The sequence below is a fragment of the Pelodiscus sinensis genome, chromosome 4 (assembly GCF_049634645.1).
Source record: "Pelodiscus sinensis isolate JC-2024 chromosome 4, ASM4963464v1, whole genome shotgun sequence".
In the NCBI taxonomy this organism is placed as follows: domain Eukaryota; kingdom Metazoa; phylum Chordata; order Testudines; family Trionychidae; genus Pelodiscus; species Pelodiscus sinensis.
In genome coordinates, this window is record NC_134714.1 from 75,650,659 (window position 1) to 75,669,439 (window position 18,781).

The 18,781-nt window shown below is 38.6% G+C and overlaps 1 protein-coding gene across 20 annotated transcripts in view; it reads left to right on the forward strand.

The window, feature by feature from the left end:
* Window positions 1–18,781, forward strand: part of CD44 (CD44 molecule (IN blood group)) — a 94,331-nt gene that overhangs the window by 42,570 nt on the left and 32,980 nt on the right. For 15 of the 20 annotated variants that reach the window (XM_025185320.2, XM_025185325.2, XM_075927473.1 and 12 more), the window contains 6 exons: window positions 672–808; window positions 2,255–2,326; window positions 3,348–3,572; window positions 5,501–5,599; window positions 15,555–15,650; window positions 17,464–17,583. In XM_025185320.2, coding sequence (XP_025041105.2) covers window positions 672–808; window positions 2,255–2,326; window positions 3,348–3,572; window positions 5,501–5,599; window positions 15,555–15,650; window positions 17,464–17,583 — 749 coding nt within the window. The remainder of the gene's footprint in view (window positions 1–671; window positions 809–2,254; window positions 2,327–3,347; window positions 3,573–5,500; window positions 5,600–15,554; window positions 15,651–17,463; window positions 17,584–18,781) is intronic. The other 5 variants (XM_014574234.3, XM_014574237.3, XM_014574238.3 and 2 more) reach the window with 5 other exon arrangements.

The following is an 18,781-nucleotide window of genomic DNA, read 5'->3' on the forward strand; positions in this document are numbered from 1 at the left end:
ATTAAAGAGTTCAGCTAACATTCTGTAGGGGAAATATTGCCGCATCTGAACACTTTAATAAGTTTTTCACTTCTCATGGACTGACGTGTTATTAATCGTGGCTGCACATCTTTGCTCATGATCTCAAACCACATTTCTAGCTTGTAATTCCAGTGCAAAATGGTACTAAGCCATTTGTCAGCCATTGAGCAGGGAAGGTCACTCATGGTCGGACCAGTGCTGGTCAAGGCTAGTGGTAGGACCCAGAGTCAGGCACCAGGACTCAGAGCCAAGGGCCAAAAACAGTGTCAGGAAATGAACAGAGCCAGAGCAAAGAGGGACAAGGCTGACACAGGAAAAACAATGAGGAGTCCTGAGGCACCTTAAAGACTAACAAGCAGGGCATAAGCTTTTGTCAGATGCATGAGGACTCCTCATTGTTTTTGCTGAAACAGACTAATATACCGACCCCTCTGAAGCTGGCACAGGAACGGAGGCAGCAGTGGGTTTAAATGATGAGTAGCCAGTGACCTGCTGGTGCTGCTGGGTTTAAGAACATGCCTGTTGGTTCCTCAATCTATCATGCACTTATGCTGGTAGTTGTGTTCATTAATCAGCCTGGAGACCGAGCTGACATGCTCAGCTGCACACTTCCACTCCTGACAGTGTTGTTCATTCTCTGTCCTTCCCAGGTATGGCTTCATAGAAGACAAAATTGTAATCCCACGGATCAAGCCCTATTTTCTTTGTGCAGCAAATTACACTGGGATTTACATACTCAATTCAAATACGTCGGACCGGTATGATACATATTGTTACAATGCATCGGGTAGGTATTTGCTTTACTCTGTAAGTGAGAATGAACATTTTTAACAGTAACCTACACAATCTCTCATATAGGTTGCTGGAATCAGAGCTTCCGTATTAAATTGAATGTACATTGTGGTCTTGCTTTCACATTTGAAGATACATTTGCATTTTGAAAATCAGTGGACCTGCTCCTGCTGATGCTGTCGGATGTTTTTGGCCCATTATACTGCCTGTACTTTGAACTAAACAATTTTCTGTGTTCATATTTGATTTCTGATTCTGAATCCCAATAATTATCTTTTTAGCAGGGAAATGCCACAAATATGGATCCAAAGAACACAGAATTGTTGAATGTGATGATTTCCACTCCTCTCATTCTTGTACCCCCTCATATGTTTTCTGAGTTAATATTAGTGAAATTTACAAGCTCTGATAGCTCAGGGACCCTGAAGATGCTTCGCTTGCTTTCACTGCTTGCACGAGGCCGCTGGCAAACATAAAATCAAGTGTTGTTCAGCTTCATTAGTATTATAAGTTCAGAGGCAGGCCACTAATTTGTGGAGTTATGTTTTTTAATCATATTTTTTTCTAATTTTCTTTATTTTTCTGTGCCATAGGAGGGCCAAAAAGGACCCCTGCAAAATTAAAATTTCCAGAATCAAACTGGTAGTAATTTTGCTCAGTATTTGTGCTACAATAACTGGGCACAGGAAATGTGTGAAGAAAATGAGACTGGCTTGAATGAGTTGATTAGATTTTATTAAATCTATTGTTCATATTCAGAGCTGGTATAAATAAAAGCAACTGCACAAAAATCTGTAGGTCAATTTCAATGGGGATTTAAATAGTGATATAATTTTTGAATTTATCATTTGCTTTGATATCTCCTGTCTGAAGCCTCATTCCACGCTCTGGAGTTCAACAGGCTTAATCCTGAGTTGGGTAGAGAAAGGCAAAGGGCTCTGAGCTACCAGCTCTGAAACTGGAGCTGTCAGAAGGAGTTAAAATGGACCATACAGTTGTTCTGATGTATATTGATTTGAATGGCCCCGAAAGGACTGTCCTGCAAGCCTAGGGTTAGCTTCTTCTACCCCCATCATATTTCCTAAGTTCTCTACCCCAGAATGTCCCCAGTACAGAGGAACCACACTATCCTCAGCCTTTGGGGACAGCTAGAGTGGCAAAAAGGGCTTGCCCTGGTCTGAGGATCTGGTCTAAACTGAGAATGTGGAGAGTAATTTTTTTGAAATTTGATTACAATTCACCAATTTTGTCCCTTTTAAAAATGTTTACAAAATTCTTAGTTTTCTCAAACTCACTTATTAGAGAAGACAAGACCCCAAGAAATGATTCTAGTAAATCATTGATACAACTCTGAATCTAATAAATAGGGCAGAAGAGACTGAATTTTTCTTGCCACCTTTTGTCAAATTAATTAATATCTTCTGTCCCCATCTCCTTTCAGAAACCAGGGACCAGGCATGTGAACCAATCATAAGGTTTGATGCTTCTTGGGCTGATAATCATACCAAAATAGGTAAAGTACTGCATAAGTGAATGATTAGTATTGATTCCATTTTCAGTTACCAGGTTTCTCTTCTGTATATAAGCAATGCAGATGTTCAAGATCATGCTAGATGTAAGAAAAGCAAGTTCAGAGATGGTAATATGCTGCAAGTGAAGCAATCACACATTCATTCCCTCCTCCCCAAATTAGGCTGAATGTGACAGCATTCATCTTGAGGTGGTATTAGTGAAGTATATTCTCCATATTGACACTACATTGTTTTTAATAAATAAAGGCCGGATAGTGCTTCTTTGATGAAAGAGCTTTATTTAAGTCTTCTGTGTCCTAAACAGATTGTGTACCCTCCATATCATGCCTAAGATTGCTAGCCTGGAGAGGAACTGAGGATGAAATCCTGGCTCCATTAGTGTCAATGGAAGTTTCACCACCAACTTCAATGGTACCAAGATTTCACCATGAAAGTTAATCCAGATTTTAACCCATTACCAAACTGGGCCCATTATTGTGATGAATATGTAACACCAACAGGCAGAATGGAACCTGGGACCTCTGGAGCTTAGTGCATGAGTTTAAAGCCAGCTAGCTCTTAGCTAAGGCTGTAGAGAAAACTCATTATTCTCTCTGTAAGTGATCTCAATGCCTCTAGATGGGACAAAAGGAAAAACTATGCAGCACTTTAAAGACTAACAAGATGGTTTACTAGGTGATGAGCTTTCGTGGGCCAGACCCACTTCCTCAGATCATATTCTGAAAGAGAATTGGCATGACCATGTATACCAAAGGAATATAATGAAAAAACTGAACACATGGGACAGTAACAAAACCCAGATGGTGTGTAGATTACACATACACAAATCAGAACTACCATAGATCAGTGAAGGATGAAATGGACAGACAGAAAAAAAATTGGTTGATATCAAATATGACTACAACTATGGTCATAGTCCTGTTGCCTCACCATAGCCCTGTTGCCTCCAACATTCACTATCAAAGCCTAAGATATTTAAACTGATCTCTTTCCTTCCAACAGTCATAGATAATGCGGATGGCTCACGTTACATGGATGGTGTAAGACACACTGAGCCAACTCCAGTTACAGAGGATGATCGTGTGGGTAGTGGCTCAATACATGACAGTGATACAACAAACCCCACCATCATCAGAACTCGCATATCTGGTTCTCCATATTATGAAGTGCCATCAACAGATTATTCTTCAGGATCGGGCAGAAAGGAATATCACCCCACACGCACCAGTAAGAATAATAGACTATAACTATTATAGTCAGTGTGTCCTCTTAAAATAATTGGATGAAAAATTTCTCTACCCCAGATTCTATTCTTAGAATGCCAATGGGCCTCACTTAAGAAAACAGTCTTGGGATCTGAAAAGGCTTTGGAAGCACTATAGACATGGCAAAGAGAGAGCACAATCTCTGTCCTGGATTCCCAGGGTTCTTGAGAAAGAATTGGAAAGGAAAAAGTTGTGCATCATTGTGATCATAGAAAATTTTCACTTTCTAAGGACATTTCATCATAACATGAGTGTGTGAACCAATCACACATCAAAAAAAATCTGGTTTTCTTCCTCTGGGAATAATTTCACTGTATGGTGATAATGGATGTTTCCAAGAACCCTGATGCTACTCCTACTGAAATCAGTGGAACTATTATGATAGATTTCACTGGGAGACAGATCAGGCTCAATGAAATCTAGCAAAACATTATTTCTGTAACAAATAAATATCACAGATCCAAGGGCAAGAGATGAACACAATAAAGTGTTTTACCAGAAGAATCTGGAAAAGCAAGTACAGAAGCAGGAGGGTAAGATTTCAATACCTAGGGATTACGCTCGAGTAGTCTTATCTATTTTCCAGTGTGATCAATTTGTGGGAAATTGTTGGTGCTGTCAACCTTCCACTTATAGTGCTTCTTTTTCCAGCAGATAGGGAAGGGATTCTGTATACCAGGAACCAAAATCTGCCCTGAGCTACATCCATGAAGCCTTAGAAAAGACAATTGGGTCTGGGATAACCAGAGAGTTGTATAGGCATGGCATAAAGCAAAAGCTGTGTGGGTGAATAGAAGATATTTTTTCACTTTCTCGGTTTTCCTTTTCTTTTGACGTCAAGGCATATATGGTAGATTTTCTAATTTAATCTCTCTTTATGTTGATGATTAAGCGCCTATTAGCTGTTCATATTTTGTAAGCCGAATTGAGTACATGCAGGTCTCACAAATATTAATGAATTTGCCCTCATAAATTGGGAAGTGCTGTATGATCTCCATTTTAGAAAAAGAGGAACTGAGACACAGAGAAACTAAGTGACTTGCCCAAGATCCTACAGGAAGTGTGGATTTAAGCTAGGTTTCTTTAGTCCTGTTTCAGCAATTTAACCAAAAGACCAACCATCCTTCCTCTGTAGGAGAAAGCATCCTCTGGGCTGTGGAGACAAGCTTTTATTTCCAAGTAGAAGATACCAAAAGTTCATGTCATTGTCCTATCTATCTATTAAAATGTTTAGTTAATTGTTTTATTGAGTGGAAGTGTTGACAAAGTATAAAGTTGATTTGCTCTTGATACAGTACTTGTGAGACTTTGGGCCTGCTTCTCTACATAGCTTACCGATAATATCAAAATACCATGGGAGGGTAATGCTGCTATTCTCTCCATGGAAATTAAAGTCAGAACACTTCCTGTCAAATTTCATGAATTATCCTTCCACTGCTCTCTATGGGAATTCTCCTCTTTTCTGCTTACAGCTGGACCAAAGCTCAAAATAGGCAATGATAGTGGCAAAATTACAAATTGCCTCAAGCACTTTGGGGGAGTCCAGATTCAGAGGTGCCAGAGCTAAATGAACATAAATCCAGCCTTAATTAAGTGAATCAGTTGTCTTTGCCACCTTCCCTGCCATGGGCATTATCATTGGGGTGCTGCAAATACATCCTTTCCTTTGAACAATCAGTGTGTTAGTTACTAGATACCAAGATTAGAAAATCAATTATATTTAATGATAAACTACATAAAGGCCCCAGTTTCCTGTCCTTTTACCCTTCCAATGGTCCAACAAATGAAAGAGCTAGGCATTCTATAGTGTGAAATCACTAACCATGAGAACAGCAGGAGAGGTAGTTCAGCAAACAAAAAGTGACAGTTGGTTTACCCTTCATCACACAGATCATATTGCACCACTTGATGAAGATTCCACTCAGATTTCACTGATGACTGAACAAGACAATGATCATCCTAACAAAAGACCACATCCCACAAGTACTAGTAAGACTAATGAATTGTAATAACTTTGCCAGTTTCAGTCTGTATTTAACCTACTCTCTCACTCTGGCAGGATATTCTGGTAAGTAGCTAGGTACTTACCATCTTCAGCATTGGAACAGAAAACAGCTTCCTGGGGTGGTTAAATCAGGAATGAGATCTTTGGCACGATGGCAGTCACTGGTGATCAGAAGGGATAAGAGGAGACAAGGTTTGATGAGTCACTTGGGTTTAAAGTTAAGAAGTGATTCGTGGCCTCTTTGGTGTATATCTCTCATGTTATATTGTGTCACATCAGTTCAGCCTATACCGAGCAATATCATTTAATTTGTTTATGGCTGCAGATACTTCTGTTCATCACCGCTTGAAGACACTGTATGTGAAAATGGAATTTCTGCCCCTTTATGAGTTTATGTGCTCGGATACTTGGTTCATCAATGTGTGGTTTATAACTCATTCATGGCTCTGTGATAGGCAGCAGAGGTCAAAATCCTGACTTAACTCACTTACGAGGTTCTTTGAGGGAGGTTGGAGGTGCCATCCTGCTCGTGCATTGTATATAGGGATAGCTTGCATTTCCAAGTTCTTGTTTGCAGCATGCCCGCATGGGGTGTTGTTTATGCCAAGTCTCTGGGACTTTGGGATGCTTTGAAGGGACATTAGTTGGAGAGCTTTCCTCTAGTACTCATTAGAGCTTTAGCCCTGTTTCCTGCTCTGCTCTTGAATAACTGTTAAGGTATATAAAAATCAACTCCCTGTGATGTCTTCCTCCAGTATCCAGTGCACTTGTGCATCACAATAAGCTTATCGGATAGTTGACTAGTCGCTTACATCCCTACCTATGTGTCCATGCAGGGACATAGATGTTGCTGAAAGGAGAAAGTAATACAGTGGAGGAATTTATTGAAATTTCTTGAGACTTTTTCCACTTGACTTGACTCAATCAGAACATCTGGATCTGTTTTTGGAGATCACTTTATCTGGTTTTCTGGAATAGAAGAAATCAATGTAATATAATGTTCACTTATTGGCACACAGTCAAACTACATTTGAGAATAGAGGGTGGGTAGAGGGTATAATACATCTAAAAAAGCATAATCAAGAATTAGCTTATGGACACACATAATGCTATTGGTTAATATATTGTATCATATATTTTATGATTGGTGTACTATTTTTTATAATTGATCCAGGTAATCATCATGAATTGTCCAAGAGCTGCAATGTACACTAGTAAGGAAAGCTGTAACTACAAGCTTATCAAATATTCTTCTTGTTATTATTTCTTTATCTACTAACTACATATTATTGACAAGACTACTTGTGATTTAATGCTAGGTCCATTCTTAACCTCTCTTTATATCTCTACAATGCATTTGAAATGGCAAGTTACTGCTGCCACTTGGTTTGCCATTATTGCTATTTCCTCCTCTTTTACTGCAGCTTCATTGCACATTATCACTGGGATGTCCTCCATCAGTTTCACAACTCTGACCTCAGGCTGTTGTGAATGAATGGATGAGGGGAAAAAAACAGTGATAATGTTGAATGGTACAGAGGGACCTGTCTACTGTCCTCTTGCTTTATTCTTTACACAAGAGAAAGAAAAAGATCTGGTGAAAGAGGAACAAAGAAGTGAAAATATTGTGATCAGTGGCTCATTAAATAAAATCTTGATAATTCATCCAGCCATCATCACAGCAGATGAGGACGCCTTACATTGGAGCTCATCATGAAAACTCTATTCAAGGTCAACAAAATCCTGGATTTATTCCTTTGCAGCGGCATGCTACAGATCACAAAGAGGAGCATCCCAGCATAGCTTTCAAGGGTACTATATTGCAATCATTTTATTTAAGATACTTTTTATATGGTCTGTCAAGTAACCAATGTAAAGAGCAATGCAAAAAGGGGAAACCCCTCCCTGAAGGAGCCTGGCAGACAATCCACTTTTCTCCTGCTCAGTGAATTTATCTAGATTTTAATTTCCTTCACCAGACCCTGAAAGGAAGAAAAGCATCCACAGCACTCTAGAGAAGACATTACCACCACCACCACCACTGTGGTTTTCTCTCTCTTTCATACTCTATTTGTGGATGTGCCAGGGTATCGGGATAAGCAGCCTCTGCAGGTTCAGTGACATCAGCACCTCGACTTTGTGTGGCACCAATTCCAGGAATGGCATTAGCAACATGCTAACCCCTAAGACTGCTCAGGATCAATTGCGGAGAATGAATATCTCTGCTCTACACCTGGGTTTCAGGTTTTAAAAGCGCTGTATTCTGAGTTCCATAACTTTTTTATAAATTTGTTGGGTCTACAGTGCAAGTAATTTATCTCCTCTATGAAATTATGTTTTCCTCACCTGCACTTGAAATAAGAGATGGGGTGGTCACTAGATGTCTACAGATCTGTCTGTCTATTCTAATAATTTGTTATTGTCTGAGTGTAGGCGTGGCACCCAACAGGTGAAACTGAACCTGGAACCGCTGGAGCTAAAAGCCAGCTCTCTCTCAGTTAAGGCTGTAGAGGAAATTTGTGCTCTCTCACTTTAAGGCCGTGTCCACACTCAGGGGTTCTTTCGAAAAAAGTACCCTTTTTTCGAAAGAAGTTCCCCTGCATCCAGACTCAAGCCGCGTTCTTTCGAAATTATTTCGAAAGAACGCGGCTTTTCTTTCGATGGCGGTAAACCTCGTTTCACGAGGAAGAACGCCTTCCTTCGAAAGTTCCTCTTTCGAAGGAAGGCGTTCTTCAATGTAAAGAGGCCGTCTTCAAAAGAGAGCATCCAGACTCGCTGGGTGCTCTCTTTCGAAAAAGCGGATTTCCTCTATCGAAAGATCCGCCTGCTGTCTAGACGCGATCTTTCGAAAGAGGCTCTTTCGAAAGATGCTTTCGAAAGAGCCTCTTTCGAAAGAAGCCTGCAGTCTAGACACAGCCTAAGTGCCTACGTGCCACTGCATGGGACAGTGAACCACACCCAGTAGGTCTGGGGGTTACACATGGACATCAGTTTTAATGGATAATTAAGGCTTATGATTTTAGGATTTAACTGATAAATGCTCATAAAAGACCTCCAAATACAACCAATCAATCAACCAATAGGTGTTTAGCCAATGAACATGGAGAACGCACCAGAAATTGTTGTGTGAATCTCAGGGCTTGTCTACCCAGAGCTCTTATATATCCTACAGGGGTGAGATTTCTAAGGTGCACTAATGTGTGGCACATTAATTTAGATACTCTGGGGCTCAGTAAAGGTTGCCATAGAAGCTTTAACATAATGCTATTGGGAATAGTACTACATTAAAGTGCACTAGAGCAAATCTTAGACGGAGGAGTAAGTAAGAAGTTTTCTTAAAAAGAGGGTACTTGTTACAATATATAAAAAGAAAGAGCCCCAAAACATCCCACGTTTTGGACTTCTACATGAAACACAAAAAATTGCTAAAAATAACCATCAAAATGAAAATAATTGAACCCTGACAAGTAGAAGCCCTGTGAATAGAGTTAGTAATTAGTAGAAATAGGCATTGGGACAAACCCCAGATAACAACCCCTTCTATATTGCTGACTCAAAATTACAAGAACAGATCCAAATCAGAATGTCCTGGTTTCCCCTCTCTCAATAATGGGATGAACCAAACTCTGCAGACCTCAACAATCCTGCTTTGTGAAGAAGTAGGGATCTGTAGCTAAACACTGCCTCTGAAACCTGTATCTCATGGCTATTTGGAGAATAGTTGTTGTTTTATTACAGTTGCTTGTGCTGGATTGGGACATGTGTGTGCAGAAAGGTTTTTTTTCTGTCCTCAGCTCATTGGTATCATAAGACTTGATTAGGATGTGGCAGGGGACAAACATCTAAAATAACGAGAGACCGAGTCCTGGTATCGTTTTTCACTTTTTTAGGTCCGCGGGTAGATTTTTCTCTGGAGAAATGAATGCAGGATTTGACTCTAAAATCTTAATTTGCTTTGGCAGTTTGCTTAACACCTGGCTCATTTCCTTTTAACATTCATGGTAATACTAACATGATTAAAGGCCCAAAGCTTATTCAATTAAAATCAATGGCAAAACTTCAGTAGAAAAGCTGTGGTGGCAGTAGTGGTGCTTCTTGTGGCTATTTTTAAGAACATGTCTGCAGTTCAAAAAGAAGTGAAGAACAAGAAGAAACAACCAATGGGGAATTAAAACAAGAAGTAACAACAATGGGCTCTTTTAATGTAAAACAGGGCTCTGTCTTTTTTTTTTTTACAGACAATGAGATTTTATTGTGCTGAATCCTATACTATATAAAGACACTGAGCCCAATTCCAAATTGTTCTGAATGCTCTTTACCCAAGTAATTTTGTGAAGTAGAGAGAATGTCACAAGTGAGAAAATTAATGGTCACATCTCATTGCAACCAGCTCATGCAAGCGCTGCAGATTCAATGAATATCATTAATGAACTATGGATTGAAACCATAAGCAAGTCAGTCAAACTGCTTAGAGTAAGCAGGAGGAGAATATGTTTATTCCCTTGAGAAGCTTAGAGACATTTCCAGCAGACACCTTTGAGACAGGTATTGAGGAATTTATAGCCCGGATAGCATACATTCCTGTGCAAGTGAGACAAGAAAGACACACATAACTAGAAAGTTTAAAGACACATGGATAAGGAGCTTCCCAATAACTGTAATAATTTGTAGTCTGAAACCCTTCTGATATGTTGAAAAAATAACTATCAGTGCACTCCCAAGAGTGTCTTTCCAGCAAGAAGGAAATGACCATTTTAATCTGTTACTTGGTCTTTTGATGCATCTGCTTCCTCTGATGTAACTGATTCTGCTTTCCTTGTTATCACTGGGATGCCCTCCACCAAATTGTCATTTTCTAATCCCAAAATGATGTGTTTGGATGGATAGGAAAACAACAATGATAATGGTAAAGAATACTTATGCTTTTCTCTGCTGTCCTCCTCTTTCTCCACAATATTTACCAATGAAGGACAAAGACTATGGGCTTCAGCATAGAAGGACAATCAGGAAGATTAAACCAAGTAACTAAAGGAATGAATTTAGAGTGGGTTTGTAAAATTGCATTTAATCCCTGTGAGGATATTCCTATTCAGAATTAAAGTGGCTTTAATTTGGTTTAGTTTAAATTACTCATTAATTCTGAATGAGTGCCCACACAGCAGTTTAATGCAATTTAATTAATCCACCTTAAATTTACTCCTTTAACTAATTTGTCTTAATTTTCCCAAGTCTCCCCCACGTAGACAAGCTCTGAGTGTCAGAAGAGCAAAAGCTGAAAATAATAATGGGGTGGTTGTGTGGCAAATAATTCACTCACCCATCATCATAGCAGATGAAGATTCTTATCATGGAGAAAATTCAACTCAAGACCAGTGGATTTTTGGATTTATTCCTTGGACATGACACTCTACAGGTCCCAAGGAAGAGCGACCCACCTCTGCCAGCAATGGTAAAACATTACAACTATAGCTAATGTCCTTCATATGGAGTAACATGCTAACACTGATAAACTGTAGCATATGTGATATACCCTGCATTGATAGGATCTGGCAGCTAATCGCCTTTTCTCATGTTATCTGAATTGGCCATTTATTCCCATATTCTGCTTCCAGTAGATAAGCTCTTGAGAGGTGCTTTGCACATTTAACATCTCACTGAATATGTTCTTCATCACATTTCTTCCTCCAATCCCAGTTAGTAACAGTTTCTCACTCCTGATTTAAATAAGTCCCAACAGGACAGCTAGGCTTACTGTAAAAATGATAGATACAAATTACACCTTTGATGGCTCAATAAATAAAAAGCTCTTAGGCTAGAGACTGGTTTTTTTCCTGGTACTGGAAATGCATTGGACCCTACTTCATATCTTCATCCTGCTCTCATATGTTGTGCTACTCTGGATACTTGATTGCCGTTATTGCTGCTAGTCTTTTTGCTGCATCGCCTTCCTTTGCTGTAGTTGCAGCTGCTTTGCCCATTAGTGCTGGGATGTGCTCACCCCTCCTTGCTCTCAGGACGAAGTGACCGAATTGATGAAAAAAAAATTGCTGAACAAACTAGAAGGTGCTACTGGTTGTCATCGTCTTTCTTTACTATGTAGAAAGGGAAAAGACAAGTTGTTGTGCAAGATGAAAAAGTGAATAAAGTATTGGAAGTGCTAGGTTAGTAAATCAGATGTTCAATGATTGATTCAACCACCATTGAGGCATATGAGGACTCTCCTCATGGAAACTCTACTTAAGACCATCAGATGCCTGGATTTTTTCCTTCCCGCCGGCACTCTGCAGATCACAAGGAAGACCGTCCCTCCACTGCTGGCCATGGTAATCCATTATAATCGTTTTACCTTATGTACTCCGTCCACTGCCTGTTGTCAAACCTGAGCAAAAACGGAGCCCCAGAGCAAATGGCAAATGGTTATCATTCAGATTTTCTCATCCTAGTTGTGTTTTTTTTTAAATTTATTACTAATGCTTTATGGAATCCCCTGTTACTGGAAGTTTTTTAGAACAAGCTAGACAAATATGTGTCAGCGATGGGATAGATATATTTAGTCTTGCTTCAGCACATAGGAATGGATTGCATGACCTTTTGAAGTCCCTTCCAACACTACTTTATATATTCTATGATTCTGTATTGTGTGGATAAATCTGGAGTGGTTGCCAACACTTGTAACTCCTTAACATAGATCCTCAGCATCTCTCTCCAGTATGAGCAACCCAAGCTTATTTATACTTTTATGCTTTCACCCATCAGAATAATATGGTGAATTTGGAGTTCACCATTAAAGGGAATACTCAACAGGGAACCACTCATAAATGAATGTGATATCTCAGCACCATAAGCAATTTTCTTTACTAGCTTGTTCTGGCTGAAAGAAGAAGTATTTTATTAGTGGATGACTTGAATAAGTGAACAGGTGATTATTTTAAAATTGTATGTTATAGTAAGGTATTTATCATACTTTTCCTGCAGAAGCAAAGAGAGAGGAAAATTTGTACTTACATGTATTGTGGGATTTCTTTTCTTCATTTTCTGTCTTCATTGAAGATATTTTAGTTTTGGATTTGTTTCTTCCAAAATAATCTCTCCTCCTTTTTGCTCCGACAATTAAATGTTCATAATCCTATGCATATGACACGTCATTAGTATCTCTTCTAATGAAAATCATAATCATGCTATTTCAGAGACATTTCAAATCCAAGGATGCGTTATTTTGACTTTCTTTGCTAGTAGAATACAGCAATTTCTGTTGTTGTGAATCCTTGATCATTATTTAGGGATAATTTCCAACAAAATCACATCTTCTGAATAGATGGGTTTTCTGCAATTTCTTCTTTCCACACCCCTTCAGCTTTCTTCTACTAAAAGTGTAATATCTGTTCAAAAAGATGAAGAAATGAAGATACATTTGTCTGGACTCATTATCTGAAAGTTCATATTAGGTTTAACATCATCATAGGAGATGAGGGTTCACAGCAGATTATTACTGATGATGAAGATTTTAGACAAAGCCAGCTAAATCATGGCTTTCTTCCTGAAGAAGATACAATAAGGCTAGGGAAGACCATCCCACAGACACCTGTAAGGATATTGAATTATAATCCCCTATGTTAATTAAGTAAACTTTTCTGCTTTTTTTCTGGGCTGGCACTTTAAAACCCTTATGTTCAGAAATACATAGGTTTTCCAAACTTTCTGTTTCCATCTCTATTGTGCATCATTTGTAACTGTTTAAAGGTGGAACTGAAAAAACCATTTTTCTTCTGTAAAACACTGTCACCCTTTCTGAGAGAGCACTAATCTAGAAAAGGGTTAAATGTACTGCTTTTACACAGATGCAGGTGGTATTTATTTAAGCTGTTGATCTTTATTAGTGTCATATTTTCTGAGTAATGCAATTAGCCTGGTGGTATAAATCTCAGCTGGAATATAATGATGTGTGAGAAAGGTGAGGCTTTCCACTGAAATCAGTGCCTTGCATGCTGAAAAGTTTCAGAGGTAGCTTTGTTAGAAAGAATCTGCAAAAACAATGAGAAATCCTGTGGCACCTTAGGGACTAACAGATTTATTAAGGCATAAGATTTCATGCCTAACCTTCCCCTCCCTCCTTAGTCTCTAATGTGCCACAGGACTCCTCGTTGTTTTCATTGAAATCAGTGGCACTTCCTGCTTTCAGATGCTATGTCTTTTGCTGAGTGTTGCTGAGAGATACCATGGCAATAAGTGTTGAACCTATTTCTAGCTGTGACAGGGGCAATAGCAGGTGAGCACTGTAATAAGCATCTAACACTCAAGTGTTTTGGTGAGAAGCTGGTTTTGTTTTCTGGCCTCAGTCACAGAGGTGAGAGTGCTGAGACTGTTGCCTTATGTTATGGATGGGACAGAATGCATAACAAATTCTGTGAGTTTAAAGTAAGATACTGTTCAGACTGGTTTTTTTTAATGTGTTTTGAAATACAGAGTTTGATTTTAATGGTATACCTACTGACAACATAACTTAGCGAGAAGAAAAAACTGACAAATGATCTGGTAGCACTTTATAAACTAACAAAACATATAGATGGTATCATGAGCTTTCGTGGGCACAGCCCACTTCTTCAGATGACCGGAGTTATGAGTTTAGGATGTGCACTATATATTTTGGGTCTGCATATCCTAAAATCTTAACTCCGGTCATCTGAAGAAGTGGGCTGTGCCCATGAAAGCTCATGATACCATCTACATATTGCCCTACACTGATTTAACTATGATTTAACTATTACTCAAAAGCTGTTGATCACGACCATTACACATATCCTGAAACCACCACCCAAGCAAAACGGAAAAAAGTTTTTCCGTTAAAAGCATTTGTGGAAAAGAGCGTCTAGATTGGCACAGACGCTTTTCCACAAAAGCACTTTTTGCGGAAAAGCGTCCGGGCCAATCTAAACGCGGTTTTGCACAAGGAAGCCCTGATCGCCATTTTTGCCATCGGGGCTTTTTTGCGCAAAACAGTTTTTAGCTGTCTACACTGGCCCTCTTGTGCAAAAACATTTCCAGAAAAGGGCTTTTGCCCAAACGGGAATGTCAAAGCATTTGCGCAAGAAGCACTGATTTCGGACAGTAGATCACCAGTGCTTTTGTGCAAAATCAAGCAGCCAGTGAAGACAGCTGACAAGTTTTTGCGCAAAAGCAATTGCTTTTGCGAAAAACTTACCAGTCTAGACGCAGCCGTTTTGTTAGTCTATAAAGTGTTACCAGATCATTTGTTGTTTTTTTCTGTACAGACTAACTCGGCTACCCCATGAAGCAGTTAAAGGGAGAAGGTTATCTAAAAGAACTAAAGGCCAGATCTTACAATCAGGGGCATCTCACTTGTATAGAGACTGCAGTATTTGGTTTGACAAGTTTTACTTTGGGATTTTTTTCCTGGTTTCTTGCTGTTTTATGGTGGAAATCTTTGTGACTTCATCTGTCTTTGAGCTGATGTTTAATGTCCAGCACTCTTTGCACTATGTAGCCTCTGGTTTCTTTGCACTAATCTTTTTGTTAGAACAGTGACATGCTACTGTGTCTTATATTGAGCTGAAAGCCATGTAGTTTTAATGGCATTAACAAAAGATGACTTAGAGGAATACTCAAATAATAGAAAGGTTGCTGCTATTTGATCTGCTATTCTAGTTTTTGGTGACTTCCTTTGTTCTGGTTACTTACTGCTGTATTACTGGGAGAAATTCCAGAAACTTCATATGTCCTAATATCAGGATGCTGTGAATGGATGGATGAGAAAATGAGTGATTCAGCTGAACAAAGCAGAGGGACATCTCTATTTTTCTCTTGTTTCTCTACTATATAGACTAGTAAAAGACACTTACCAAGTGTAGAGAGCTACAATAATGTATATGTTAAGGCTCAGCAGTAAAGTGTCCTACACTGATTTAACTATTACTCCAACAGCTGTGGATCACTACCATTACACATATCCTGAAACCACCACCCCATGGTGGCAGTCTCTAAATTCCAAGGAACAGCACCCAATAACTGACAGCAATGGTAAAGAATTTATATAATCTCACATAAGCTGCTTTGCTTATGGTTTGTTGATAAAGCTGAGTGGAAGGCAACATGGAAGTATAAATGCTGCATAGATATGAAGAGGCAGCCAAACAGCCTTTCTGATACTGGCTTGGTTTGGCTTGTTATGTGTTCCCTGTTTCTGTTTCCAGTAGGAATAACTCAGTCTTTTGTATTCACTATGTATTCATCAGAATTAACCTATTGATTTTTGAGGTCCTAATCTAGTTTACTATTATATAGCATATGCAAAGGGCAAAGCTTAATGGAAAAACACAAGTGAAAACTTACCTACTAGATAACTAGCTACTGCAGTGATAAGACGATTTAAAATGTGCACAATAATAAATACATTGGCTTTAGAAAGTCATTTATTTTAAAACAGTAAGCGGTATATCTGTAACAACATAAGCACTAAATAAATAGCAGCACAGAAATAGCCGCTTGACAAGAATATCCAGTCACCATGAATTTGTATTTCTGATGCCATAATCTTAAATTGTGTTTTGAATGGAGAAAAAAACATCCTCCCCCTCCCCCTTGGCTGTGATATTAGCCAGCTGATACTGGACGATATGACCTTGGCTATAAAGTGGTCATAGCTTAAAAGGACAGAATTCTGTATAAATGAAAGTTATATTTGGACTTCAGAAGTTCTCTTCATTGTTTGTGATGTGCTTTGATGATTTTTTTAGTTAGTTTCTAGATGGCAGTGAATATTTTATTCACTGCATGAACAAAGAAGCAGGAATAGTCTTTTTAAAAATGCACATCGAGGTTAAGGATTTAATGTATTTTTATATGAAGATTTTCACTGTGAAGATTATTTGGAAGGAAGAGAACATTTATGCCAAACTAAATGTACTTGAAACTGTACTTTCCTGGGATCCTTTGAAAAGTCTCAGAGGAGTAGCCTGGTTAGTCTGCATCTGCAAAAACAAAAAGGAGTGTCGTGCCACCTTAGGGTACTTCTACACAGCAGCATTATTTCGTTATTCCGAAATAACAAAGCCATTATTTTGAAATAATGGTGACCTGGAGGACTTCTTACTCTGTTTCCTGTAACCCTCATTTTACACAGAGTGAAGGAAGTTGAAGGAAGAGTGCTCTTCCTTTCACTTCCTGCTGTGTAAATAGTGCCAAAAGCCAAATTAAGCTATTTTGACTTAAGCTACGCAATTGATGTAGCTGAAGTTGCGTAGCTTAATTCATCTTTAGCCTGCTGTGTAGACATAACCTTAGAAACTAACAAATTCATTAGGGCATAAGCCTTTGTGGGATCCTTTGTTAGTCAAGATAAAACTCTTTTGTCCTGTCACCTCCAGTATAACTCAAGAGATTTAGGCCTTGCTAAAAACAACACTATATACATCCTTTTAACTTGTATATTGGAACATTTATTCATAGTTGCAGAAACAAATGGTTCTGTTGGATAAATTTAATCAATTAACCTTGTGTTTAGAGGAGCATTTAAATGCTCTTGATTAGTTTTTACTCCTATAATCCCATATCTTATAGAACACATTGCCTTCTGCTGTTGTGGTTGTTTGGCCAATTGTGTGTGAGGGGAAAACAATCTATATTCAGAACACTGTAGCTACTAATGATAAGCCTAATGTTACTGAGAGGTTTGCCAGACTGAAAAAAGTGATCTTTTGTGCATGAGAAATTAAAAACTGTCTACTTTGCTACATTTCTTTACGATGAGAGACAGGAAAAAAATAAATCTGAAAATTATGTGGATGATGGCTCAGCAAATGAAAACTTCATGGTACATTTAACATCATTATAGCAGATCTCAGCTCACAGGATGGTGGTGCAGATGATGACTCAACACAGGATCCATTAGTAGCAGTAATTTCTCTTGGAGGAGACCACAGTGGTGACAAGAAACTGCATCCTCCAAGTACCAGTAAGAATAATGAAATATTTTTTTCTTTGCTGTACTGCAAATTTAGGCCACAAATCAGCGAATTACTGATGCACATGCTTAACTTTTAATATGTACTTGAGACCTGCGGGCTTCAGTGGAAGTAGTCACCCTCTTGAAGTTCAGTATATGCTTAAATGATTTCTTGACCAGAAACATATGACCCACATGGGTAAAGTTGAGAACATATTTAAGTGCTTTATCTAACTGGGATATTAGATGTACTATACTACTGAGTAGACTCCCTGCAAAAGAACACACCTTTGAAATCTGTCCTGTGTTACTCAAACAGCATTTCTGGTGCTACAATGTTACAGCAGGACAAATTTATTTTTTTGTGGCTTATTTAGCTGTCAGCCTTCAAAACAAGTTTTAGTGTTGTAACATTTCTCTTCTGTGCAGGAGTCTGCATTACATTTCTGATCTCTGCATCTATCTTCGCTGAAACAGAGTTGTAAAAGTCTCGTGCTTTCCAATTTTGCTTTTAGGATATTTTAAAGATGAACAATGAAATAGTTAAGTCTCTTGTGAAAATGTTGTTTTTATCAATTCATAGTGTGAGATGAATAGATGCTGACGGTACCCATTGTTAACATGATTAAATAGAATTTCATTGACTAATGTTATAGAAAACATAAGAACTATATGTGATCCGCTGTCTCAAAAATTATTTTCCCTCTCTGAAATTTCCATATGAGATTAATGACAGAAAGCTAGCATACTTTTTACTGTGAGAAGACAGCATTGTGTGGGTAGTAGCAGGTGGAAGAAAAGTTAAACATTGTTAAGATGTGTTATCTATTTTAATTGTCCCATTATAGTTGGACTGTCCTTGTGTGACAAGGTTCTTGCTACACAGACAGATCTTGGGAATATGTGGCTTCTGTCAAACGAAGGGAAAAAATTCTAACACAAACTCAGTTTCCTTTGGGGTTTTTCTTTCCTTAAGGTTCGGAATTTCCTTTTGCTTCATATCTCTCAGTTGAATGTTTGGGCTCTGTTCCACATAGTAAGCCAACTCTACTTTCACTTTCACCCATCCAATCTGTGTGGACTTCTTTGGTGTTCTCTGCTGATTGCGTAGACATGTAAGTAGTCTGGGCTGCTGGGATTGAGCATTTTGGCCTTAAATTTCAAAAGTGACTAGTGAGGTTTCTCAATTTTTCGGTGCAAGATTCAG